A 25,243-nucleotide genomic window follows, 5' to 3' on the forward strand; every position below is an offset into this window, starting at 1 on the left:
GATGATGTTTTGTGAAACATTTTTATCATCATTGGTTAAAAGTATCCACACACTCATCATACCAAATTGTCAGTTTTAACCCGGTGACACTCTTGATCCCTTCCATGTTCTATTAGCTCATGAAATGAAGTTGCAAGATATTCTTTGCCACTCAGAAAAAGTGTAGATTAAGCAGAGAAGCAAACAATTTTTCTTAGTAAAAGTTGTGGAAGAATAACCAAGGGCCCAAAAGGGAAAACTTGAAGAATCACTGAATGCCAGGTTTTTGTTTTGCAAAATGCCTACTGCTTGTTAAGTGAGATATGTTAGCAAAGGAAAGACCTGCATTGCTTTGCAGGATTTATGAAGCTCTTATGAGAAGGATGAGGAAAAGGTCTTTATGACAGTTGTTAGGGGGATAAAAAGAGGTGTAAGAAAGGTTATCTGGCCAGATATTTTTCTGTGTAGGTTCATTGCTTTTTCATCTTCCCAGGAAGACTTTGGTAAAATCTACAACCAAATCCTTGACATCTACTCCTACCATGGATTTCCAAGTCACATGACCCAATACATACTTCTTTGTACTTAAATCCAAGTGTATTTGATTTAAAATGTTTTTTTTTTTTTGTATTTATAGCTTAAGTTTGCTTCAAAACAAAAATATAATAGTACAGACCAAACAGTAAATTCAATAAAGTTGTTTTAGGAACCCGAAAGTAAAGCAAAAGGCAAATTAATTTTAATTCCAGGAACTTACTCCAACATGCATTTATCTTTTCATAAAAAAGTATACAAAAATCCCCCCAACAAAAAGAAACACCAAGTAAGAAAGGATGAAATATTTTTGAAGCCTTTTAAATTATTGCTGCTAAGAAAGTTAATTTTAGTGATTTTCAAATTACTATAGTATACGTATAAAAACTCATGCTTGCCACTGATGGACAAGGTTTGGCTATCAAAAAATCAGTTTTACGTGATAACAAAAGCTATTATTGTTTAAATGTTTTGAAACTTGCCCCAAGTTATTTTTGTAGTTGTGGAAACTACTGTACTTTGAAACAGGTATCAAAAATGCACATTATTTGCACAAATCATTACAGTGCATGACTACAGTGCCAGTGTGCACATTATCACTCATGCACTTCACAAACACTGAAGAAGAATAAATAAATTATGGGACACATGACAGTCTTCATTTCAAACCTTTGTTAAGCGAAAGGACCAGACCCTCGTGTTCATGCTGAGGGGTTCGATTCAGTCCTGAGTGTGTGTGCAGCCACCCAGGTTGGCTGATCTGCACTGGCAACAGTCAGGGAAGGTTCGCCTGCTCGGCTAACGTGCTACGGGCAACCTGCCGAATGGGTCAACGTGCACTGGTATCTGGAGCCTCGGTTCTTCCCATCGATGAGCAGGAGCGGCATTTTCCGGAAGTAGTCGATAATAGCTGACACAGACTGAAAGTCCTGAAAGATTCAAAACGGAGATAAATCAACCCTGGAGCAGGTAGCATGAATTGCACCCTCCGTTTTTTAATCTGCATAATATCTTACCTCTTGAAGTTAGGAGGATTTTTATTTTTTTAATGTAAAATTTGACAAATGTTTTAATGATTTCTGCTGTCACCAACATCCAATATACTGTGGATAAAAGACTATATATATGTGTGTGTGTGTGTGTGTGTGTGTGTATGACTAATTTTTTAAAAATATATTTTATTGATTTTTTACAGAGAGGAAAGAAGAGGGAGAGTTAGAAACATCGATCAGCTGCCTCCTGCACGCCCCCTACTGGGGATGTGCCCGCAACCAAGGTACATGCCCTTGACCGGAATCAAACCTTCAGTCCGCAGGCCGACGCTCTATCCACTGAGCCAAACCAGCCAGGGCAACTAATTGTTTTTTTAACTTCGGACAGGGGATCATATATAGAGGGGCCTAATTATGATACCTTGGCCTTTGCCTCTCGGTGTTTGTGATTTTGGTTTCTGAATCCCATGTCTCAGTCATTAATATGTGAGGAGGTGTAGGAATCAGGAGGCCACTGTCCCTGCTGTCTGGAGGGGACATCTGCAACATGGCATAATAGTTCCTTCACGATCTCTCTGCTGCCTGCCCACTGCCACCCCGCACTCACCCGGGCTCTGTAGCCGAGTCGGCATTCAGTGCCTGGATCACCTCTCCCCGAGGGCCAGCCTGGGAAAACCCCATCCACCCTTTTAGGTGGGCCAGAAGTCACCTAGGTATCCCGACAGGACCGTGCACTTCCTCTAAGACCACTCTGCTAGGCAGCTCCCTCAGGGCAGCTGTGATTCAAGCACTTGACCAAAATCATGTGGGGGCTTTTTTCCTGCTCATTTACATGATCGTAACTGAAACACATTTGGAGTGAAATGGAAGTTCTGGTGGGCTGTTTCTCAGTCTGGGAATGTTTGGTCCAGCTGATCCTCCCTCCTGGAACTTTGAACTTAAAGAACACGCTTGGGGCAGTAAATTTAGCTGTTAGTTTCCTTTGCAAAAAGCAGCCCTGAAAGGCTTTCCTCATAACCGGATTATCACCCAAAAAGTGATTGGTATAAGCCTCGGCTGAACAGAGGAAGATGTCTTTGGCAATTTGGCCACCTTCATTGGCCACACCTCCAGTTTAGTAGGAAATGAACCAAGTATCTAAATAATCACAACAAATATTCTATTCTTCCATTTGTTGATTTAAAATACAGCCTTATAAACACCCTGCAATCTTATATTGAAATGATGTGGCAAAGATGACTGAGAAGGGACTTGCCTTTGACACCATCCAACTGGAGCTCTTTTGAAAAATGTAAATGTTTACATATATTTTCTGATTTCAAAAGTTGCACATGTGACTTTAGATTATTTGGAATAAAAGGTAAAAGAAAGATTCCTGTGGTAGAGGTGTGGCTACTGTTAATATTTTGTTTTATTGCCTTTCAGTAAATGAAGGGTTTCACGAACATGATTTAACTTAAGCTGCCATACAAAATGGACCTGCAAAGAATGTTACAGTGAAGTTCCACTCGGTAGGTATGAAGCAGAACAAGAGAACTGGGGAACATTTTGCAACTGAGGTCCTTACCTCCTTCCCTCGGAGCCCAGTTCCCAGCATGTAAACGTGGCTTTCCTCCACGTAACGGATCTGGACGTTGTAGACCTTGTCTTTGTATAACACCATGAGGACGTACGGATTGCTTGGTGTTTTCTTCGAGCTGTCTCTAACCAGGAAAGTGCCATCCTAAAAGGAAACATTCGTGTGGGGATGGGAACAGTAAGTCAACAGTGGGCCAGTCTCTAGGGATCTGGAAAACTATGGGTTACAAGCCAAGCCGGTGAACATTCAGGTCCCAAACTGCTAAAATCCCAGGAATGGTTCTGGGGAAGGAGGCAGGAGAGAAAGGTCCAAGTCAGCCTCTGCAGTCTGACGAAAGGTGTGCCCTTCTCGGTAATGAAACACATCGGCGGGTGAGTGGGCCCAGGGCCAGGCGACATAAGGACTTGGTCAGCTAAGGAGATAGCTCCCTACTCCTGGGAGCTAATGAATGTCCTTGCCCTTCTTCCCTCAGCCAAATTCAGGAAACACCCAAACGCCTTGAAATTCACGCACTTTTTTAAACCTCCTGACCTCCAGGTGGAGTGTTCGTCCCTGAACAAAACTGAATGTGGGCTGTCTGTGCTTATATATTTTTTTCTGATATTTTCTAAAATAGTGTTGTGATTCGTCCTGTACTTTAAATTTTTATTCTATAAATTATTGCTATCTAATATTAGTACTGTAAAGATAATGATATTAAATTAGAATTAATTAGTAAGAACGCACTTAAGCTATTTTCTCTTCGTGTATTGAGCCAGGATGGCTTTATAGAGCCATCAATCTGCATTAATGGCTTTGCCCTGTGCTTTTCATGTCAAGTTAATGAGTAAATTTCGGTCAGAACATCTCTGTTGAAAAAATATACCCTTGGACCAGTGATGTAGAGGGTTGGCTTCACTATAGATTCACCTGGAGAGCTTTGAAGACCCCGTGCACCCACAGCGCCCTGACCGATTCAGTCAGAACCTCTCCAGGGGAGACCCAGGAAGCAGGAGTTTAGAAGAGCTCCCCCAGGCGATTTGCAGGTGCAGGTAAGGTTGAGAACCCCTGTTGTGGACTCGAGATGTGAAAGATGCAGGGTCTTCGCTTTCTCCTCTCTGATACGTGCAGATTTAAGGTTAAGGTTCAGCACCGACGACAAGACATCTGGCTAAGACCCAATAACATTAAAGGGCAGCAAGGCATTTCCAGAGGGAAGGGCCTGGCTACGACCCACTGTCTGCCTGGATGCGATCTCTTCCCATCCGTGCGAATGGCCACTGACATGAAGAGGAGGACTGGGCCAGTAAGACGCTGGAACTTTGGGGGAGAGTCTTCTTTGGACACTGTATGATTCCTATGACAAGTTAGGCCTTTTTGATGATAAAATCTGCGATTCTGCCAGCCCAGTGTGGCCTTAATTTAGATTTTTCCCGGGGTCCTAGGAATCACTGTGGCGGCTGCTGGGAGGTGAGAAGCCGGTACTAATAGGTCTCCCCGGTGTAACAGCGTGGACCTAGCAGAATCCCTAGTCCATAACTGGTACTCAGTAAAAGCCAGGCCCCTTCTCCTCCTGCCATTAATGTTTATAACCACTTAAAATTAAACTTTAGCACAGTACCTGGTTTATCCTTCTGAGAGCAGCTTCTGCCTCCGGTCGGGTAATATAAGAAACGTACCACTCTTCACTTAATGAATTCTGAAAATGTAAATTTTTAAAATACAGAATAAATTGTGCAGTTACATAAGTAAGTAAAAAGAAAGGCCTCCAAGTCATCATTTTCATAAATCGCCACCTCCATGCCATGAGGTTGGAAACGTTTGTTTTCTTAATTTAATAAAGAATCATTCAGGTAAGGCTAAATAGAAGGTATTTCCTGCAAACTGCTTTTTATCATGACGCTGTTTCAAAGGTATCTGCGAATAAGTATTCCTTATATAATGGAATCTTTAATGAGGAAAATATAGATATAATAATTTCTTCAGTCTAATAGAATAATAGACTTAATGAAAAAACTGAATTAACAAGCATTTAAGGGACTTACTCAAGGTCATAAACTAGAAAACAGATGAAAAATAGGATCATGGTACTCACTGTTAAATGCAAAACACATTTGCCATTGGAAAAGTCTTTAAGAACACAAGGAAAAAGAATATATTTTTCACCTGGATCCTCCCTTTTAATTATTTTCACTTAAAAAACAAATTAAGGCCATGCCCAGCCGTGGCATGGCTCAGTGGTTAAGCATGGACCTATGAACCAGGAAGTCTGGGTTCGATGGCTGATCAGGGCACATGTCTGGGTTGCGAGCTCGATCCCCAGTGTGGGGCATGCAGAAGGCAGCCGATCAATGATTCTCTCATCATTGATATTTCCATCTCTCTTCCCTCTCCCTTCCTCTCTGAAATCAATAATATATATAAAATTAAGGTCAAGAAGATAAAAGTACAAAAGAATATTCAGTGGGAGTTTATGGTGATTCATTTCCTGGGGGAAAATGAAAACATATGTGTATCTTTACCTCGTCTTCCCCAGGAGATGGTGGCCGGGGTTTGGTTGGAACCGGCAAGGAAAAGTTCCTGCCTTCCGACCTGAGCGGTGGTCTGTTGCCAGGACCTTCAAAAGTACAACATTTGGAAGTTAATTTACTGTAAACCCTTTTTCACTTCTGTCATAACACATACTCCCCCCCCCCCCCGCCCCCCAATTGCTCTTGCAGTTGTTTCCAGCAACTAGCATTTCAGGAAGCCTAGTTCAACAATAACTCCCACCTGTTCAAAACCACCACGTGGTGACGAGGCAGGAATGAAGATAATTATGTTCTCTGTGTGTTCACAAAGAGAAATGTCAGCTGCCCGAGGCAAGATGAAATTACCTTGAGAATACTGTTAGCTTTTAGAACCAGAGTTTGCTCCCTGCTGCTCACTCTCTTAGAACACCTGGAGGAGATATTCTTTAAAAGGCACGGCCTCGCCCTGGCTGGTTTTGCTTAGTGGCTAGAGCGTCAGCCTGCAGACCAAAGGCTTCCGGGTTCCATTCCAGTCAAGGGCACATGCCCGGTTACAGTAGAGGGTGTGCAGGAGGCAGCCGATAGGTGATTCTCGTCATTGATGTTTCTATCTCTCTCTCCCTCTCCCTTTCTCTCTGAATCAATAAAAATATATATATTTTTAAAAGGCACGGCCTCACCCAGACTTACCGAATTGAAATTTGGGGGTTGGGTTCTCTTAATCTGTGTTTTAAACATGTTTCTCAATGTATAAGTCAAGTGTAGATTCATTGTGGAAACAAACTACAGAGAAAGCCCAGTACGCCGAGCCCGGGATAAAAACATGGGCCTGGGAGCTCTACCGGGGAAGGTTAAAGGCCAAGGCCGCCTTCCGGAGTGGGGTGTGTTTCCAGCAGCCCTTGGCGCACTGCAGACCCGACTTCAGTGCCGGATGAGGAAGCTGATGCCTTTAGGAACCAGCAGAACCTTGGCCAAGAGCTTTGGCACAGGTGGGTAACCCTGGCATGACGGCGTGTTGCCTGGAGTAGGCCCCCGGGTCCCAGACCACAAACCTTGAGAGAAGTATGGCGGCAGGGAGGCGCTCTGCGGGAAGCTGCTGCTGCTGCGGGAAGAGAACACACTGTCAGCTGGGTGAGGAGGAGCCAGTGAGCGGCTGCATGAGGGAGACCAGACCGGGCTGTCATGCTCCCTCCTTTGTGAGTACTTCCCACCCCGCCCTGAAACCAGGGAGCCGGCCGGAGACGGAACGGGGCGCACGCATCTCACCACCGGCCAAAGTCTAACCAGCTTCGCCAGCCGCCAAACAAAACCAAGAAAACTGTAAGTGCGGGCATTTGAAAGCGACTTCATATGGTTGGCTGCACTTTGGGGCTTTTGGTTTGGGGAATGGCAGAGTCCTCTGGGGAGAGGGCCTGTCATGGTTAGGAAAATACAGTGATGGGCATGGAGTTGGGGAACAGGGGACCCCCAGGGCCTAACAGTGGACAACGAGAGGGTGGGCGGGTGAGGAACAGAGACCAGGGGGCGCTGCAGCGGACGGTAAGGGATTCTGGGGACCTTAAATGCCATCTGTCCATGCTGCATGGCCATGCCCCCACCCATTAGCCCCACCCCCTTCTGTCCAAGTCTGCTCTGCTCGGCAAGCTCCCATAGTGGTGTTTTGTGAGAATGAAGGCTAGGGCAGGGGCCCGTGTGGGCGGACAGTGTGGAAAAGGGCAGGCGTGGCAGAGGAAGAGGCATAGCTGGAAGGGTGAGAAGCAGCAGCAGCAACTCAGAGCAAGTGGCACCCAAGGAAGATTAAAAAAAATAAAAAAATTGACGGGGGGCAGGGGGGAGGGAAGTCGTGCTGATGGTTGAGTTTTCTCCCGTATTTAGAGTGGGGCTGGGCCTCTCCCTTTGGATATTAAAGGAGAGAGCGAGCCCACAGGGCTGGAGGTCAGGGGGACACCAGGAGGCACCCTGTGGGCCTGCTGAGGGAGACACGTCCGGGTCTTTTTCCTGTCCGTGCCCCTGGCCAGCCTCGTTGCGGCCCTGAGATCCGCCCCTGCGGGGACAGCCTGCACAGTGGACCCTTCGCACCTGCCAAGTTCACGGTAGGCTTTCTCCATCTCCACTCAAGACGCAGGGTGAACTCCAGGTACTCAGGTAACTGGGTTTCTTGAGTGGGCGTGTGTTTGTTTTAACTCACAAAGTGAAAATGTTCCCCATTTCCTGCCAAAGCGTCCGTTCTTTGGGGTGACCATGAGGCATTCTATTCCGTACCTCTCTGACCCTGAGCACAGACTCAGAGGGCACGGTGGGTTAAGATGTGCGGCTCGTTGTGATTAGCTTGGTTTTGGTTCTTAAGACCCAAAATATTCTGACCCTACTATACACCGGCTCATTTCTTCCTTCCTCAACTTACCTCACATTAGCTCAGTCTCAGTGGACCCAGATGTCAAGTTAGATCTTAAGGACATTGCACAAACCTCTCTGAGAATGCTCCGAACATGTGTGATGATGGGAGGGAGGACTTGGGCGACGGCTTGTTGGATCTTGAAGGGAAAGTGTTGGAGCTCATGGGGAGCAGTGTTGGCTGGGGCAGAGGTCTTTGATGTACTGTGGGAAGGGAAAGAAAAAAAAAATAAAGCTGATTATCAGGGTCCAAGTGTCATAGAACATTCCAGAACTGCTCCCCCATTAGAAGCAACTAGTCCAAAGAGCGATACAAACATCCAAGAAAGATGAAATGTAATTAGGAAGTGGTTGGTAGGATGGAACCCCACCTCCCAAGGACTTTCTGGGTGACCTTTCACCTTAGCGTGCATTTTAAAATGTTGCCATTCTATGTCAGTCTCTGTAATACACTTTTCCCCCCCTTTTTTGAAACGCCAAGTTGGCAGAAAATTATCAATTGGAAACCATATGCATTTTAGAAATGATTCACAAGTTTTATTTTGTTTTATGAAAGCCAAATTGTATGCTGTCTTATTCTTCTGCAATTAGTGATCCTTTACCCATGTGCATGAGAGGGCACAATAGAAATGTTTCCATCAAACCATACATGCCATTTTTAACTCGCTGTACCATTAAGTAATTTGCACCGATACGCACAAACTTAATGGTTCTCTTTGGTAATCCAGCCAAACAATTCCATTTTATTACAGTCATGCAGTATACCACATGATATATGTCCATTTAAAACTAATTTAACAAATGTAATTGACTTTATGGTGTTTCTGTACTAAAAAATTTCGTTTGAATGCCTGAGCAGAAAAATGAAGGGATGAATTATAAGCTATAAGATGAACATACCATCATCTTCATCCTGGTAAAGGGAAGAAAAAATATATATTAGTCTATCATCAAGACGATTCCTCAATCACATAAATGGCTCTATTTCACATTAGCAGTGTGCGACTCTGTAGTGAATATATTGTGGGAACAGAACTAGTTAAGCGGTTTATGATTCCTTAATACAAACCGGCATCGAAGGACACTCCACCCGGAGCCTCTCCCTATACACTTAGCATCAGACAGGCCCTGAGGTGCCTAAAAGGGCCCAAAGATACAGTAATGACACCAATGATTCATGCATGATCTTTCATCCAGCTTCCTCAGCGACCCATCAAGGATTTAACATCCCCATTTACACATGGAAACCAGCTGCTCAGGGAGGACTCCAAACTTGCCAGGGAATTGTTACAGAACTGGATTCAACCCTGCATGTGTCTAACCCCAAGCTCAGCCTTCCTTTGGGCTCTGCTGGGCAATGGCCACTCCTGTGAAGAGCAACTGCATCTTATTTATGATGCGGCTTACAAGGTGCGCCCGCATCGCTCAGCACACTGATCTGCAGGGCACCCTTGTGAAACCAGCAAGGGGGAGGCGAGTTGCTCTCTCCTCAGATGAGAAATGATGGGAGAGGCATGTTGCCATTGACTAGACCGACACTGGCAACTTGGCTTGTTTTGTTAGGATAGCATGCTGGTGATGAAAGTGCTGTGAGCATTACATTAGTTATGACTTGTGCCTCACGTATATGGAGTGCTCAGTTAAAGTTAGCTGTCACTAGTCTACCACTGAGATGAGGCAAGAAGGATCACAGCCAGAATCACTCATCCCACGTGGCCGACTGGGAGTCCCCACCCAGGGCTGCAGAGCTGATGCATCTGGGCTCCGCGAATCCCCACAATGAAAGCTCTCTTCAGCACGGCTGCCACTATATCAAGTCCCAGGTTCTCATGACAAGAGCAGCTACCCTTCCAGGGCTTGTGAGCCGCAGGAATGTGATGTCACCCTCGCTTCCAACCTTCCCTCCTCTTGTCCCTCTGGCTTGGCAGCCAAGCTGCCATTCTCGCGAGCTCCTGGGCTCCCTGGGCACTGCCACCCACCTGCCTTTGCTCAGGACGTTCCTGAGGCTGGGCTGCAAGCCCATTTCTCTTAGGGTGACTTCACTCTGTGCCCTCCCCAACATTCAATGGCTACCACAAATTTCACCTCTAAGAAGTCACCCCTGGCTCCTCGACCCCCATGGGTCACTTTCTTCCCTCACCTCCGTAGCTCATTCCATGATCATACACTGTTTAGCATGTTGGCTGTGGGTTTGCCTGCCTCCGTCACGTCTTAACACTTCATCTGAACAAGCGCACCATCTAGCATGGAGCTTCAGAACAGCAGGCACTTGTGGGCTGAGCCCTGAATGGGGCAGGTGTATGATAGCCTGCAGAAGGCTTACAGACCAGAGGACTCAGCTCCTGCCTACTTACTCGCTGTACTACTTGCAAGGAGCATGGCACCCCCTCTGAGCTTCAGTTTCCTCTTATAAGAGAAACCATGAGTCCTCACGGGGTCAGTAAAGGCAAAGCGTGTGTAAAACTGGGGGTGACCAACTTTCCTGGCTTGCCTGAAACTGATGGAATGCTGGGACATGCAACTTTCATTGCTAAAGTGGGCAAGTCCTGGGCACACAGCTGGTCCACCAACTGTAGCTAGCTTGCACACAGTAGGCATTCAATAAATACTGTTTGCCCTCCTTTGCAGGTTGTGCAGGTATTAACAGGAAAAGAGAGGACTTAGAAACTCTGCTGCAAGGCCAGCCTCTTGGCCATCCCTCCCTTCATTCTCCCTTCCACCCACTGCCCTCCACCTTGCTATTTGCCACCAGAATTGGGGCTGTTATTCACCCAGCCACCCCGGGAGCTCTCAGAGGGGCCTGAGCTACTGCAGTGCAGCCTGGCAGCGGGCCGGCGGGACAGATGGAGGCCCCAAGAGGCACAGGACTCTGGAGCCCACAGTGTGCAGGTTTATCTCTGGGACTGGGCTTCAGTGAAGGCAGGACAGAGGGACCCCCACCTGCACGGAGCCCGCACTGGTTTCCCCTGTGCCAGGCGCTCACCGAATGACGTTGTGTACTTACATTCTCTCTTCTGTCTGGTGCCCGTGCATGCCTGAAATGAAATGGGGCAAAGAAAGAGAACTGACCATGAAGTTCAAAGACCCGGCCTCAGAACATAGATCGTTTCACTTGGCGTAATAGTGAGAAATGAAGCCCACTGAGCTGTGGCAGAATAGGAAGCAAAAAAACTCCCAAAACCCAGCAGAAAAGTGGGGAGAGGCCATGGGGGGGGAGTCTGGTGGCTGAGCGCTGTCCTGTTGCCCACTGAGCTGGGCAAGCCTTTATTCTATTCAGCTCCTGCAGCAAAGAATTACAAATGAAAAAGGGTTTAGCCAGCAAACGAACTCTTTAGTAGCTGTTAAATGTCATTGAATAGATGTTGTACCAAGCAAACGAGAGCCATCACAGCTCACATTCTCCTTCGCTGATGGGTTAAACAGCCATCCCGGGCCCACCCTTTCGGGGAAAGGAAGACAGTTGGAAACGCGGCTGCTCTGGGGCTTTGCCCAGATGCACAGCTAGTCCCGCAGGCTTGGCGGCAGCTGTGCCCCTGGGCCTGCATCCGCTCTCCGGACAGAGGGGGGAGGGGATGGCATTGCACATAGTAGGTGTTCAGGGTGAGGGCTGGAAGCTTCACCTGCCACGTCTCCCTGTATTTAAAATTCCGATATTCTGTTCATTATGACATTTTTTCCATTCATTTTGAACTTTTAAAACATTCCATTAAAATGTTAACTTGATCACTAAGGTTTGGAATGTACCCAGCCCTGGGCCAGACTGAATCCTCACACTGGCCGAGCCAGGGTCAGAGTTACAACTATTATTCAGATAAACGGAAGCCTTGGCTTTGTTCTTAGTAAGTGGTGAGGTTGGGCCTGACCCTTTGGTAAATAGGCCCCCAGAACTTTCTAGCAAAGCAAGCAACGTTAGAGCAGACCTCAGGATTCTGCTGTTATAAAACAAGGAAGACACTTTCAGAGGCCGCCCAGCCCCGCCCCCGCCCCCGCCATTATCTCCTCCTGCTGTCTGTACGGAAAACTGCAATGCCGGGTCCAGGCCCCATGCCCTGTGGTGGGAGCAAAATGCAGCCACAAATGTGACTGGTTGAGGACAAGGTTTCCATGAACAGCAGTCACGCCCACAGCCCCGATTAAGCATCTCCCCACCCTTTCTTGGCTGGATTGCCATTTTCTTCAAAGGGACCCTGGGACTTTGCATCCAGCCTAAGCAGCCAGAGCAATCCCTCAGCCCTAGCAGCAGACAGGATGCGGGTCCCTGAGGAAAGCTACCACTAGGCAGGTGGCGGGGGCATCCACAGCAAATGACAAGCTCAAGCAACAGAGGACAGTTACTTGGGTACAGGTGGCTTCTTCCCGGGCAGGGGGCTACTCCTGTCGTGTCTTTCCGCGGTCGGGGGTAAAGGAGGCTTTGGTATCTTGGGTAAATGGTCCCCGAGAGGCCTGCAGAGTTGAGAGAAAGGATGTGTGAGACACAAACCGGAGTCCCAGGCAGACCAGTTCCCTCCCTCAGACACGACAGAGCACTCACCTTCCTGCTGGGGTCGGGGGCTGCAAGACAGGAGGGAAGATGCGTGAGTGACCTCAGCACTTTCCGAAGAATAAAGACAAGATACAAGACACGACCAAAATGAAAACAAACACAAACAAACAGGAAAGCAGCTCACCTTGTCAGAAAACACCGGTTTCTTTCCTGTAAATGACAAACGGCAGACAGGCCTTGAGTTCTGGCCTTTACCAGCTAAGCACCAGGCATTAAAACATAGTTTGATGAAATTAAACTGAGTCTCATGGGGGGAGGGAGGGAGGGAGGGAAGGAGCTGCTTGGATTCGAGCCGGGAGGAACCATAGACCTTAGACCTGATTTTTCAGGCTCAGAGAAATTAAGTGACTTGCCCAGGGTCGCACAGCATTGCGTACATACAAACAGTATTCTGGGTTCTGTGCTTCTCTCCCACAGTTTGTTTTAGGTAACGGGTGATGAAAGGATTGGGTGTCTTTTGGGGTTTTATCCCTCTTTCATTGGGCAAGAGGTTCTTGGTATAAAGCCTACGTTTATGTTTGTGTCTGAAATAAACCCATTTGCCACGAAGAGGTTAATTTTCCTCTAATCCTTTGGTACCATTGACATTATATAAAATATTAATTACACTTAGTTTCTGAGAAGATTTTTAACTTGGGGAAGAGGGTTTCTGAAGATTCTCCTGGCGGGCTGGTTTTTGTTGGCTGGCCTTTCTTCCTTTCTTTTTCTTTCACTTTTCTCATGAGCAGATAACCTGCAGGCTCCCTGAGGGAAGGAGAACTCTGCATTGCAAAGTTATTCACAGCGCTTTCTTCTTTATTCTGTCTGAAATGCCCTATATCCTCAATGTAATACAAGTATTACTCAGCTGGATTCAGGCAGGTCTAGAAGTAAATGCTGCATGACCTTGAACAAGTTATTTAAGGTCTTTGAGTCTTGATTTTCTCACCTGTGAAATGGGCGTGTGGGTGAAAGGGCACAGGTTTGCTACAGGAGTCAGGTGACACTCTATGCAGGGTCAGGAACTTGATCCCTCTTAGCTGAGCTTCCTCCCTCCCTCCCACCATCCTGCACAGCGACCACCCTGAGGTGGATGGTGAAATGGTCTACCTGGAGTTGTATTTTTACGTGGTTTGTTTTCTAGATGCTGAGTACAGCCAGGCCCACGGGAGGGCCAAGGATCTTGTCTCACTGTGAGGAACTCCCTGCCCAGTGGGGGAGTGTTTTGGTGTAAAAATAAATTTGTCATTCATAAAACTCGTTGGAGGTGAAAACTCTAGAGGAATAACCAGAAAACTTATATGTATATCTTATGCCTGAATAGATTTTCTCTTTTAAAAAGTCACTTATTTATGCATATTCTCTGGGCATTTTAGGAATCTCCCGTGAAGAGTCAGCTTTGTAAGAGGTTAGTTCTCCCAAAACATCCTGGACAAGTGAGTCACTTCGAGGGCAGAGCTGGTATTGTCAAGACAAGGTCACTTCCCAAGGGAGAAGGAATCTTTTAAAAGGCTGGGTTAGCTCAGAGGTGACTGAGACCGGATGGCAGTATTCCACTTTGGAAGCTTTGGGACGGCACACAGTCCTGCATGAGTCAGCAGAGCCTGGGGCCCTTTAAGGAAAACAGCAGCTAGCAGCAGCCCCGAGGCCAGGAACTGGCCAACAGGAGAGGAGGCTGAGGCCCCGCAGGCCAGGCGAATGCCCTGCTCAGAGTGAGCGAAGGAAGGGAAGGAAGGGCTCGGGTGGGGCCTGGCCTCCAGGCTCCTTATCCCTCCAAACCCGGTCTCCTTGCCCAGGACTCTGGTCCACAGGGGGAAAGCCAGTGTCTTCAGTGGCAGGAGGAGATGGTGGAAGAGAGCACCATTCTGAAGTCAGAAAGACATGGGTTCAAATCCTGTACCTATTTATACACATTGGGGGGGGGGGGCGGGGAGATAATGCACCCCCTTTGTTGGGTTGGTTTGGGAATTAGAGAAAATGTAGGTAAAATATTATGGTAGGTAAAGCACTGGGTCTATAGTAGGTGCTCAATAAATGGTAGCTACGTTTTAGAATTGAGTTGAAAATAGCTTCATGTGGAGGTAGCTGCGATCCAAGACTACCCCGGGTCAGTTCTGGGGGAGAAGGACTGTCGTAGACCCACAGTTTGGTCAACTGCACACAGACAACAACAAAAGTAAACCTGCTGTTTAAATAGCATTTTAGAGTTTATGAAGCATTTTCTCCGAATAGAACACACACCTTACAAATAAGGAGGTAGCTCTGGAAAGATTAGGTCCCTGTGGCCAGGCAGCTGCTAAACAACAGTTCCTCCCTCGGCACCACAGTGCCCCCTGCATCACCTTCGGGAGGACAATGAGAGGAGTGTACACAGATGGCCCCGGGGAGAAGCAGGCCCAGCACAGGGCAAAGGGCAGGAGCTCTGCTTCAGGCTGATCTGGGTTGGGGTTTCTACTTGGTAGCTGAGTGATCTTGGGAAGTTACCTCTTTGTGCCTCAGTTTCCTCATCTGTAAAATGCGATGTTTCTAAAAGCCCCCACTTCATAGTGTGGTGGTGTTAGTTAAATGAGTTGGTGGGTGTGAAAGCCATGCCATAAGCACCCTATCGAGGCTGGCCATTATTATTATGCATCCAATACGAATGATACGCACCTAGTGTGAGGGGCTCTCTGTCAAATGGAGCTAACGAACGGTCGAGGGTGGGCTTGGTGCTTCTGTCTATCGAAGGAGCCGGGACTGGAAGGGAAAAGAAGGAAGTCAATTAAAAGAAGAATGGTTGGCTGGGGGGTGGGGCATGGCAGGCCAAGGAGAGTGGAACTCACGCTTTGCTGTTTTGGGAGTTCTACTTCTGCTAGGCTCTTCGTGGTTGGGCTGGGGTGTGGGGAGTGGCTGTTTGGAAAAAAAAAAATGTTAGGAAGTATTTGCAACACATCAGCAGTTCCTGGTGGCTTTATCTCCCCAAATATGTCTGAATCTGTTCACTCTTCCCCATTTCCAAGTTCCACCCTCAATCTTAATCTCTGATCCCAGTCTGAACAGTAGCCTGCTACGGGAGCCCCCTGTTCTGCCCTCTCTCCCCCGAAGCGATTCCTGCATGGCAGTGGAGGGAGGGAGTTGCTCCCTGACAAGCCTGCTAGTAGATCCAGCTCAATGTCACCTCCCCACCCGTCATCACATTCCTGGGTCTTCTGTCTCCCGAGCCTCACATTACTACTCTAACTGTCGTGTTTATACATCTATTTACTTTTTTTATTATTTGTCTTATTCACGCTCACTCTATTCCCAGCAGCTAGAACGCTGCTGAGCACACAGAATGCTCAATAAATATCTGCTGATTGAATGAGTGGATTCTGCCTGCCAATGGCAGAGTTCACAGCCTTCAGATTTCAAAAGTAAAATGCATTTGTAGATCAATTCAGGTCTGTGAGCCCCCTTTGCAAGAAAACTGCACAAGCAGGAGGGAGCTGACCATTCTCAGATGGGAGGTCCTGACTGTGGTGTGCTCTTGATTTTGAGCTTTGGGGACAATATGTCCTCTCCCTCCCTCTAGCCCTGATGCTGTCCTCTCCCTCCCTCTAGCCCTGACACTTTGGCACTTGCCATGGCTGTTAGAGTGCTCGGATCCCTCATGAAGGGAACACATTTACAGATATTGACGCCTTATCCTGAACTTCTCGGGGTCTCTCGGGGTCTCTCTGGGTACTTGGATAGGCCCCCAGGACCCGAGACTGTAAGTTTGGAGAAAGAGGAAAGGGAGTTGCTGCCTCTGTTTCAATCTGGTCATAAACCTGTAGTCTCCAGGCATTTGCCCGTGGAATTTCTGGCATTGGCCAGCAGGTGGTGCACATCCTTTTTGCAGGAGAGAAAAGGGGACCTGGGACTCTCGGAATACTATTAGGTGTCACTGACTTACAGTTTTCACTTATTTCAAAAGTGAGAGGCTTTTTATTATGCAATTAGCTTAAATTGTTTATGATAAAAATAAAATACCAATAAGCATTATAATATGAATAAAAATCACTAATATATCAATCCTCCCCCCCACCCCAAAAAACACACATATACACAATGCGGTGAGTACGTGGGTATGCGTTTTCCCAGCCTGCATATAATCCTGTCTTACTGGCGAGAAGCAGATGAAGATGTTTACCAACTTCTCTCTGGCAGAGGAGGTCTGCGGAAGGGGCAGAAAGTGCCAGGGAAGAGGGAGGAGGCCTACCGTGTGGCTCCGGCCGGCTGGTGGGGGAGGGAGGGCAGCCATCGGTCGCTGGGGCGGCACGGGCGGCTGCTGGGGGGATTTCCCGGAGAGGGGCCGGTCTGGGAAACACAGGCACAGCAAAATGAAAGGAGAAATGCTAAAGCAAGGTGAGTGTGGGCCACGCTCAGGGGTTCCCAGAAATAGATCCTTCACCCAGTTCTGCACATCTCCGGGCTCCAGGAGCCCTAGGTCCCACAGCCTTCCGCCAGCGCCAGCGCCAGCGCAGGCCGTGGCAGGGATGTGTCCATACCTGGGTTACAAGCGGTGGAGAATCAGACACACATACTAGTACACACAGAGGCACGCCCAGCTGCCTGGGCAGGGTTCAATTGGCACTCACGGCTCATGGAGATCCTGTTCTGGGTTCCCTTTCTTCCCCTCACAAATGCTCTGGGCTCTTCTGCCCCCTCCTACTTCCTCCTTTGGCTTATCTCTTCCCTTAAAGGGAGGAGCTGGTCTTCAACTCCAGTTACCCAATCATAGATTCTTAACTGGTTAGGACTTGCCCTGGAGAGCAACTCAGATCTTTCTGGTCACTACAGAAGAAGTATCCCTGAGCCAGGCTTGCAGGCTGACAACGTCCACACCCCTTCAACAGGGAAAGGCCAGGCCAGGACTGCCAGTGCCGGCCTCCTTACACTTCGGGCCCTGGGTGCCTCTCTTGTCTCACCCTAGCCCCAGCCCTTGAGAGGCATCACCCGTCCATGGAGAATGGGGCTTAGAACGTAGGCAAGTCAGGTCCAAGCTCATGCCACTCCACCCACACTGGCCATCTCTCAGCACCTTTGAGATGCCATGCTCCTACTAACCCCAGGACCTTTGCACAGCCATTTCTACTGCTTAGCATGCTCTTCTTTTCCCACAACTACCCTCACTTAGCCTCAGCCCTACTCATCTTTTAACTTTCAGCTTAAATATCACATCCTCAGGGAATCAAACCCAGACGAGGCATATACCCCAGTCTCATCTCCCACACTTGTCTTCTGAGTATATATCATGTTTTAATTAAACCATTTTGTGACCCATTCATTTGACGTTGCCTCAGCCACTGGACTATGAATTTTTAGGGTGAGGACTGTCTTGCTCACTCTGTATCTTCATAACTGACACATACGAGGTACTCAACAAGTCAGTTATCTATTTCTTCGCTGGGCCTGCTTCCCTACATATATAAAAAATGTTGATAATTGTTGCCCTTATCACATAGAGTGCTTACAAAGACAAAATAAAATGTTGACATGGAGTTTATGAAAGGGCTTTAAAATTGCCAAGTGTGATATAGAATCGGTGGTATTAATTTTTTGTGATACTGACCATTAACTTTCTGGCTTACTCCTTGATATTGTGTTCTACGTGCTTATTTTCTGTCACCATCTCTCCTAAAACGTAAGCCCTGCTAGGCAAGGGCTATGCTTTCTTCCCTGATAATGCTGACTTTCAGCATAGAATGGTGCCTGGCTCATAGTAGGAGGTCAGTGATTTTTGTTGAATGAATGAGTGAATGAATGAATGAGAAATGGGCTGACAGAAATAGAGAGACAGTGAAAATCTTAAAAATTTGAAGTTATGCTCAAACCCCACTCAATATGGTTATATTATTCTGACAGCCTGTGGGTATTTGTGTCACCTAACTATGAGTTGGTCAAAAATGTGGAGAAACAGGACACAACGAGTTATTTCTGCCACGTACCCTCAAGTGGCAGGTCAGTGCTGGTATCATCATGGGCAATGATGTCTCTGCAGTCTGAACAGTCCTCACAGCAAACCTCTGTGGGTGTGTTATTATTACCCTGTCTCATAGAGGAGGAAACCCAGGCCCCGGAGGTGGAGTCACTTGCCCAGAGCTGGCATCAGCACATCCAGCTTTCTGCTGCCGGGGCGCCCACCTCCGGTGCATCGGTGGGGGCCGGGGTGCTGGAGGCCAGGGGCCGGGGGCCAGGGGCGGACTGCAGGGCCCTTACCGATGTACATGGAGTTGGAGTTGGAGAACGGCTTGGCAGGCAGGATGGAGTTCTGCAGGGCTTCCTCGTCATTGGAGGGTGGCGGCTCGTAGTCGGCGTCGTCTTCCGGGGGCGCCTGGTCCTCCTCGTTGGGGGACTCATAGTCGCCATCATCCTCCGCATCCTGATCGTCATTGGGACTCTCATAGTCGTCTTCTTCCTGCCACAGTGACGGGGACAGCACAGGCTGTAGCGGCTCCTCGGCACTCAACCTGCCCGTGTCTACTCTCTCTGCCAGGCTTCACAGTGGTACTCGCGTGGGGACAGGCAGCACCAGGATGGTCACTCCCATTATGCAGCTGAGAGCATTGAGGCTGGGGAGGACAGTAGGACAGGCCAGCGAGTCCTGGCCTGGGGACCTCTGTCAAGGTCTTCAGGCCATGAGGGCAGTGCGTTTTCCTCTACACGTTTTGCCCAACCGAGACAAGCAGACAAAAGGAGGAGGACTCTGGAATGGAGGGGCCGGATTCCTGGCTCCGTTTTGAGAAAACGGTTTTTACTCCAGGCATCACCAAGTGGCAGACTAAATGCCCGGAGCATTTGTGATGCCCCCAGTTCATTGTCGACTCTGTTCATTGAGGGTGGGTGCTGTGCTCAAAACAATGTCTTCTCATTACAACCCCGTGCAGCGCTGCAGGCCACGCTAATGGCTAATGGGAAGGCAGAGAGCCACGCCTGAGTCAGAAAGCAGGTTGAGCTGTGTCTGGGAATGTTTAGGGGCCAGTCACACTGAGCTATTCATCTCGGCTGAGGGCTGCACATACAGAAACAGGTCCTGACCTTGACACTGAGTTTGAAGCCGCTCTATTGGAAAGACTCTAAGTTTTGTATTGCATTGCACATGTGCTTCTCTGTGTGTGCCAGGAAGTCAGCCCTGGGGGCGGGGTGGTTGCCTGGGAAGCAGTCCCTGGACCTGGACAGTCACAGGGATGACGTCCCAAGAAGAGGGGCCACCATCAGCCGCCCAGTGGAGTGGCTGGTCACTCTCAGGCCGAAGTCAAGGGCAGTCAGCGAGCCCAGGGCACTTCTCTCAAGTTCAGGGCAAAGAAGCAATGGGAGGTTGCAGCTCGGTGAGGAAAGCGACGGAGTGATCGTCTAGAAATCCTGGCAGCTTTGCGGGTGGCGTCAAGAAGACCAAACTGTTCAACTGAAAGATTGTTGTGTTAATTTTTGACTTGAGGAGCATTTGAAAATATATGTTGGAAGGCAAAGTGAGGCTTGAGTGTCTTCCTGGACTCCAAACAAGGCCTGTCCTGTCATTAGTGTTTCTTTATCTTAAGAGCCAAGTGGGGGGGCGGGGAGGCGGGAGGAGGGGGGGGGGCTGTGACAAACAGGACTTCAGAACGATGGTGTCAGCCCTCTCCAGCCCAGGCTGACTGTGCCCTGGTCTCATGGGCGACCCTCGATTCTCTCAGCCTGCCCCCCCCCCCCCCCCCCCGCCCCGGCCCATGGCGCCTGACTTCCTACCAGGCTTCCCCCACAGGCCTTTGCAACCATAGACTCTTCCTCTCCGCCTCTAGGGCGATTACGTCTCCCAGTGACTGGTGTGTGTGTTCTTGTTCCTGATCAGACTCTGCCCCGCACCTGTGCCATCCCTGTGCATGTCCTGCACTGTGAACTGCTCACACATTCGGGTTCTTTATCGCCACCCTGCCCCCTAGTGCCCCGCTGGGTACTGGGCACGACCTGTGGTCAGCAGCTAATGGAAACCATCTGTTTATAGAGGGGAGCGGGGCAGCTCGTCTGGGGCTGAGCCCTGCACAGAAGGCACTGCATTCGGCACCTGCAAGGATGTCGCTTCTGGGCCAATGGGTAAACATTTGGGGGAGCTCTGGTCTGTCTTCCTTTCCTACGAGATAAATCTGACCTATTCCTTCGTGTTCAGGCACAAAGCACAGAGTTGGCAACTTTTTCAAATTCAATGCTTCCCTTTGCCCGAATCCCAGTGAATGGGACAAGGAATGTGCAGGGCCTGTTCCTAAAGGCACTAGAGCAGTGGTTCCCAATGTGAGGCACATGCCCCACGGGGGGCAATTTGATTTTTAAAGGGGGGGGGGCAATTTGAGAATGAGTTACTAACAGTGAATTTTTCACATTTCTTATGGTTCTAGGGCAGCCGTGGGCAAACTACGGCCCGCGGGCCGAATCCGGCCCGTTTGAAATGAATAAAACTATTGAAAAAAAAGACCGTACCCTTTTATGTAATGATGTTTACTTTGAATTTATATTAGTTCACACAAACACTCCATCCATGCTTTTGTTCCAGCCCTCCGGTCCAGTTTAAGAACCCATTGTGGCCCTCGAGTCAAAAAGTTTGCCCACCCCTGCTCTAGGGGCTTCATATAGAGTATATAAATACATATTGTGACATATTTAAGCATTTCAGTTCTCTATTGTATGTTTTGGAACTATTTGCTATTTTTTTATATCACTTCATATTATTATTTTTTAACAATTTCTTAGTGATTTCTTCCTCGGTACTTCAACTGTCCTTTCGTTCTTTTATTTTTCTCTTTCACGGATGCCACGTTCTTTGGAAGCTTGTTTAGACCAAGTGACTGGCCTTTTAGGCTTCCTCCCCGTGAATAGGAGTTCTCTTTTTGAACAATAACAATTCTATGTCACAGGGGGGGCATCAGGGTTTTAGAGATGCTTAGGAGGGGAGTGGCCTAAGAGGTTGGGAGACCCTGCACTGGAGGCAGCACCTACGGGCAGACCCTGGCCCAGGGCGGCCACCTGGCCCCAGGCGGGTCTCTAACTAGCTGAGTGGCTCTAAGAAGTCAGGCTCCCCAGTGGGCTCAGCGGCTTCTTCCATAAAATCCACAGACAGGCTCTGGTCCCCACGGAGCCTTCGCCTGGGCCTAGCCTCGTGCACAGCGAGTGTTTATTGGGTGTTAGGGGTGACGGTGTGCAGAGCTCATTAGAATCTCAAAGGGGTCCCTGTGACCCCTCAGCTATAAAACCAACTGGCTGGAACCTTCCCTGAGGTCTTCTCAGGCCTAAAGGTTGATTCTGAAATCCGCTTCCTATTGCTCCACCAGGGGGGACTGATGTGAATGAGAAAAGCTACATCCAAGCTGCTCTAAAGCAGGGGGAGGCCCTGCCGTGGGTGGTAACAGTGGGCAATAACGGTGGGTAACGGTGTGGGCTGCAAGCTACAACCCACGGGCCAAGTTTGGCCCAGCGTCTGGGTTTGTAAGAGAAGCTGGTGAGCTGCCACGTGGATGGCAAGGCCGGGAAGAGTTACTCTCTGGCCTCCGCACATTCCCTGACCGTGGCGGGTACACTGGCCTCTGTGAGAGGCCTGCTCCTCGCTACAAAGACGCTCTGGGAGAGCAGCCAGCCATACTCACAAAGGACGACCAGCCCCCATTCTCCTCCTCGTGGCTTTCTGTGGAAGGAGACAACGCTAGTTAGTACCAAAGAAGGTGCTAGAAAGAAAGTGAAAGCAGCTCTTCCTTCAGTGCCTCCCCCATCCATGCCCCATCCCACCTGACACCCCCCTGAGTGCTAGACCGTCTGCCTGAGGGCTCATTCTCCCAGAGGGCAGCGGGCTCTCAACCTTCCGTGTAGAAGCCACTGAGAGTGCTTTAAAGGGCCCGACGTAACCGTAACCGCTGGGAGGCTGCTCTAGAGGCTCAGAACCATGGGGCTGGCTCCACGTAGGTGCCCAGCCAAAGCCTGTGCTCTCCGGCCCCCTCCCCAGCCCCGCGTTCCTCTCTGTGTCTCTGCAGAGGGTCCCCGCTGAGCAGGGCCATAAGCCACGTGCTCTGCATAGTGACATCTCTCCTGCCCTCAATCGGGACCCAAACCCTTTTCTGGGTCAGAACCGGCTGACAGGCAATGAGCAAGTTCACTGGCATGACCCCCAAGGAGCCCTAGGAACCAGGAGACTGACTGAAGTACCTCCCCCCCCCCCAAAGCCATCTCTCTCCCCCCGAGACCTTTACCTATTTCCTCAGGAAACCGATGGACTTGGGGTCTGCAAAGGCAAGCAGCGTTGCGTTAATGGCCTTACTGATGTCAGGAGGCTCCCCCTTTCCTCCACCCGGCCCTGCAAGAGGGTACCCCAGTGGAGAGTATGTCTCACCACCCAGGACCGAGGTCCTTGTCGCTTGGCAACCAGGGCCAGACTGCCCCAAATTCTAGAAACCACCAAAGCCACATGGGTGGGGCCACTGGCAGCTGGCGACTGCCTGACTGTCTCGGAGAAGTTCTGCTGACATCCCAGACCCAGGGTGCAGGGTAGGGAGCGGGAACACCCCCACCCGTCCCGGGAGCCAGCTTCAAGACCCGGGACTGAAGAGACACCGATCACCAACTGGGCCGAACCAGTTCTGCGCCTCCCACTTAAGGTCCGACTTGGGCATGAAAATCCTCGCCCTCCCTCCAGCACACAGGGCCCACTCACTTGCGAGGTGCGAAGATGCTCCTCCTCTCTTCATTCTTGTTGATTTCCTGACTTAACTTACTGAGAATCCTACATGATAAAGACAGATACGGTGACAAAACCATCCGCCCCCAGCCTTCCCACCGAGACCGGATGCTCCTCGACCCCTCCGACCTCACGCCTGGACCAACCTCCTCTAGCCTCCTCCTCTGCCTCCAGCCAGTCCCCTAGGAGGCTCCTCTCCTTGCTTCCTCCCGTAGCTGGCCGCCTCCATGCCCCTGCCAGCCCTTCTCCTGCCCAGGAAGCCCTCCGTGTCTGGCTCAGCCTCCTCAGTCTAACCCCGAGCCCTCCATGAAGACGGGTCAGCTCACACCTGGACCCCTTCTCTGGAGTCCTCAGCCTTATGACATGGGGATGACCACCATATAGCTGATGCTATCACGTGAGCCTTCCTGGCTGAGGTGCTCTGACTCTGTGCCTTGCGGTGATGTCTGGCTCCTAGGAAGCCTGCAATCATCTCGGACATGATTGTATAGCGCTTGACAGGGGGCTGTTCATTAGGCCGGATCCCCTTCCATTCTCCTCTGCCTGCCTCCCAACTCGGTGATGTGGATTTTAATCTCGGAGTATTCCCGGTCAAGGCACAGCCTGGGGAGTGGGAGTGGGAGTGGGAGTGGGAGTGGGGGACTCCCTCCATCACCCATGCCCTGAGGCCAACTGTGGCCAGGACCTTGGAGATACTCCTAGGTCCTGGGGGCTGTGAACCAGAAAATCCCCAAATGCCAGGATGGGGAGGGCCTTCTCCAGCGGGACCGCACACAAGCAGGCCTTACCCATAGGCATCCGTTCCCTGGGCTCTAGCAAACCCCCAGGACACGGGACTCCAGCCTCCCTTCACGCCCCCTGCTGAGACCACGGGAGTGAACAGGCTCAGAGTTTCCTAGGGATTCGGGGCAGCTGGGAGGAGCCTGGGAGATGATCTGGTCTAAGGCCATTTTCCAGGTGACCCAGACAAAGGCGGGGACAGGCCACCTGTGGGTTAGTGACGAAGGCCACCCCTTTTCCCACAACATAGAAGCCGGGCTCCCCGATTTCCAGGCCAGCCCACCCCACACACCACTTCCTGTGTTCACGCCCGTCAGCAGTGAGCACTATGAGCCGTGCCCATCTGAGAAAGACCCAGGAGCTACATGCCTTCTGCGAAGTGACTGTCTCAGGTGACAAGCCTGGCCCACAACAAAATTGCTATGTTAGAAAGGCAGTACCCAGCACCCACCACTTCTTGCTTCCCTCCTGACCGGGACCCTCCAGTCCCCAGACCCCACGCTCCTCCAGGCTCCCAGGACTGCTGCCCAAACCCCCCTCCCTCATAGATTGACAGCTAAACTAATCGTGATCAGGGCAATGGGGACTTCTGAGGACAGGAGGGGCGGGCATTGCTGAATCCTGGGCCAGTGTCCCTGTGGGGGTGTCACACTCACTGACTGCCCGGAGGGGAAGTGTCTAAAGCACCTGGGGCTTCCCAGTGGCCTTCTGACCAGCACCTGGGACCTGTGTCACCTGAGGCATGGTTTGTTTGCTTCTTTTGAGTGATTGTTCTGAGAGGCTAAGGGCCCCTCTCCTCCCTCTGACGTGGGGGATGGAAGGATCCCACAGAGGGAATCCTGGCAGGGAGGCCTGGTGGTGTCGGCCTGTGGCCAGGCTGGAGGTCCCCCCTTCATTCAGCCAGGACTGGGCTTAAGGCACCTCAGTACACAAAACAAAGCTTCCTGCCAGCAAGGAGGCTCCATGCTAATTAAGAGAGAAGCTGATGCACAATGAACATTTAAGGAAGTGAAATGCGAGGTGAGACCAGTGTATACAAACATGCCACCCTGGGGGGGGGGGATGGGGGGGGGCAGGGTGCCGGGGAGGGTGCAGTGCAGTTGAGAAAGAGCAGGCCTCCTGCTGAGATGACATTTCAGCAGGGACCTGGGGAAGGTGGCGAGGCCCACCTCACCGCCCCCGACCTGGTCCTGCAGAGCCTGGCTGGGCTCTGACTCACGGAGCTGCTTTGATCCTAGAAGGACCTCCTGCTCTGCGAGGTGGAGGTGTCGCTTCGCACCA

General features: G+C 49.8%; 1 protein-coding gene across 1 annotated transcript in view; it reads right to left on the reverse strand.

Annotated features, from left to right (window-relative positions):
• Positions 1–612: 612 nt before the first annotated feature.
• LCP2 (lymphocyte cytosolic protein 2) overlaps positions 613–25,243 on the reverse strand; it is a 38,292-nt gene continuing 13,661 nt past the window's right edge. The window contains exons 4-20 of the mRNA XM_081092299.1: positions 23,159–23,227; positions 22,698–22,729; positions 22,101–22,138; positions 18,709–18,907; positions 16,709–16,806; positions 15,312–15,378; positions 15,142–15,225; positions 12,635–12,660; positions 12,499–12,518; positions 12,303–12,410; positions 10,968–11,002; positions 8,042–8,171; positions 6,626–6,675; positions 5,586–5,680; positions 4,685–4,762; positions 3,073–3,228; positions 613–1,442 (exon numbers count right to left, since the gene is read on the reverse strand). Coding sequence (XP_080948425.1) covers positions 1,320–1,442; positions 3,073–3,228; positions 4,685–4,762; positions 5,586–5,680; positions 6,626–6,675; positions 8,042–8,171; positions 10,968–11,002; positions 12,303–12,410; positions 12,499–12,518; positions 12,635–12,660; positions 15,142–15,225; positions 15,312–15,378; positions 16,709–16,806; positions 18,709–18,907; positions 22,101–22,138; positions 22,698–22,729; positions 23,159–23,227 — 1,408 coding nt within the window. The 3' untranslated portion in view covers positions 613–1,319. The remainder of the gene's footprint in view (positions 1,443–3,072; positions 3,229–4,684; positions 4,763–5,585; positions 5,681–6,625; positions 6,676–8,041; positions 8,172–10,967; positions 11,003–12,302; positions 12,411–12,498; positions 12,519–12,634; positions 12,661–15,141; positions 15,226–15,311; positions 15,379–16,708; positions 16,807–18,708; positions 18,908–22,100; positions 22,139–22,697; positions 22,730–23,158; positions 23,228–25,243) is intronic.

The sequence above is a fragment of the Myotis nattereri genome, assembly GCF_964212035.1.
Source record: "Myotis nattereri genome assembly, chromosome: 5".
In the NCBI taxonomy this organism is placed as follows: domain Eukaryota; kingdom Metazoa; phylum Chordata; class Mammalia; order Chiroptera; family Vespertilionidae; genus Myotis; species Myotis nattereri.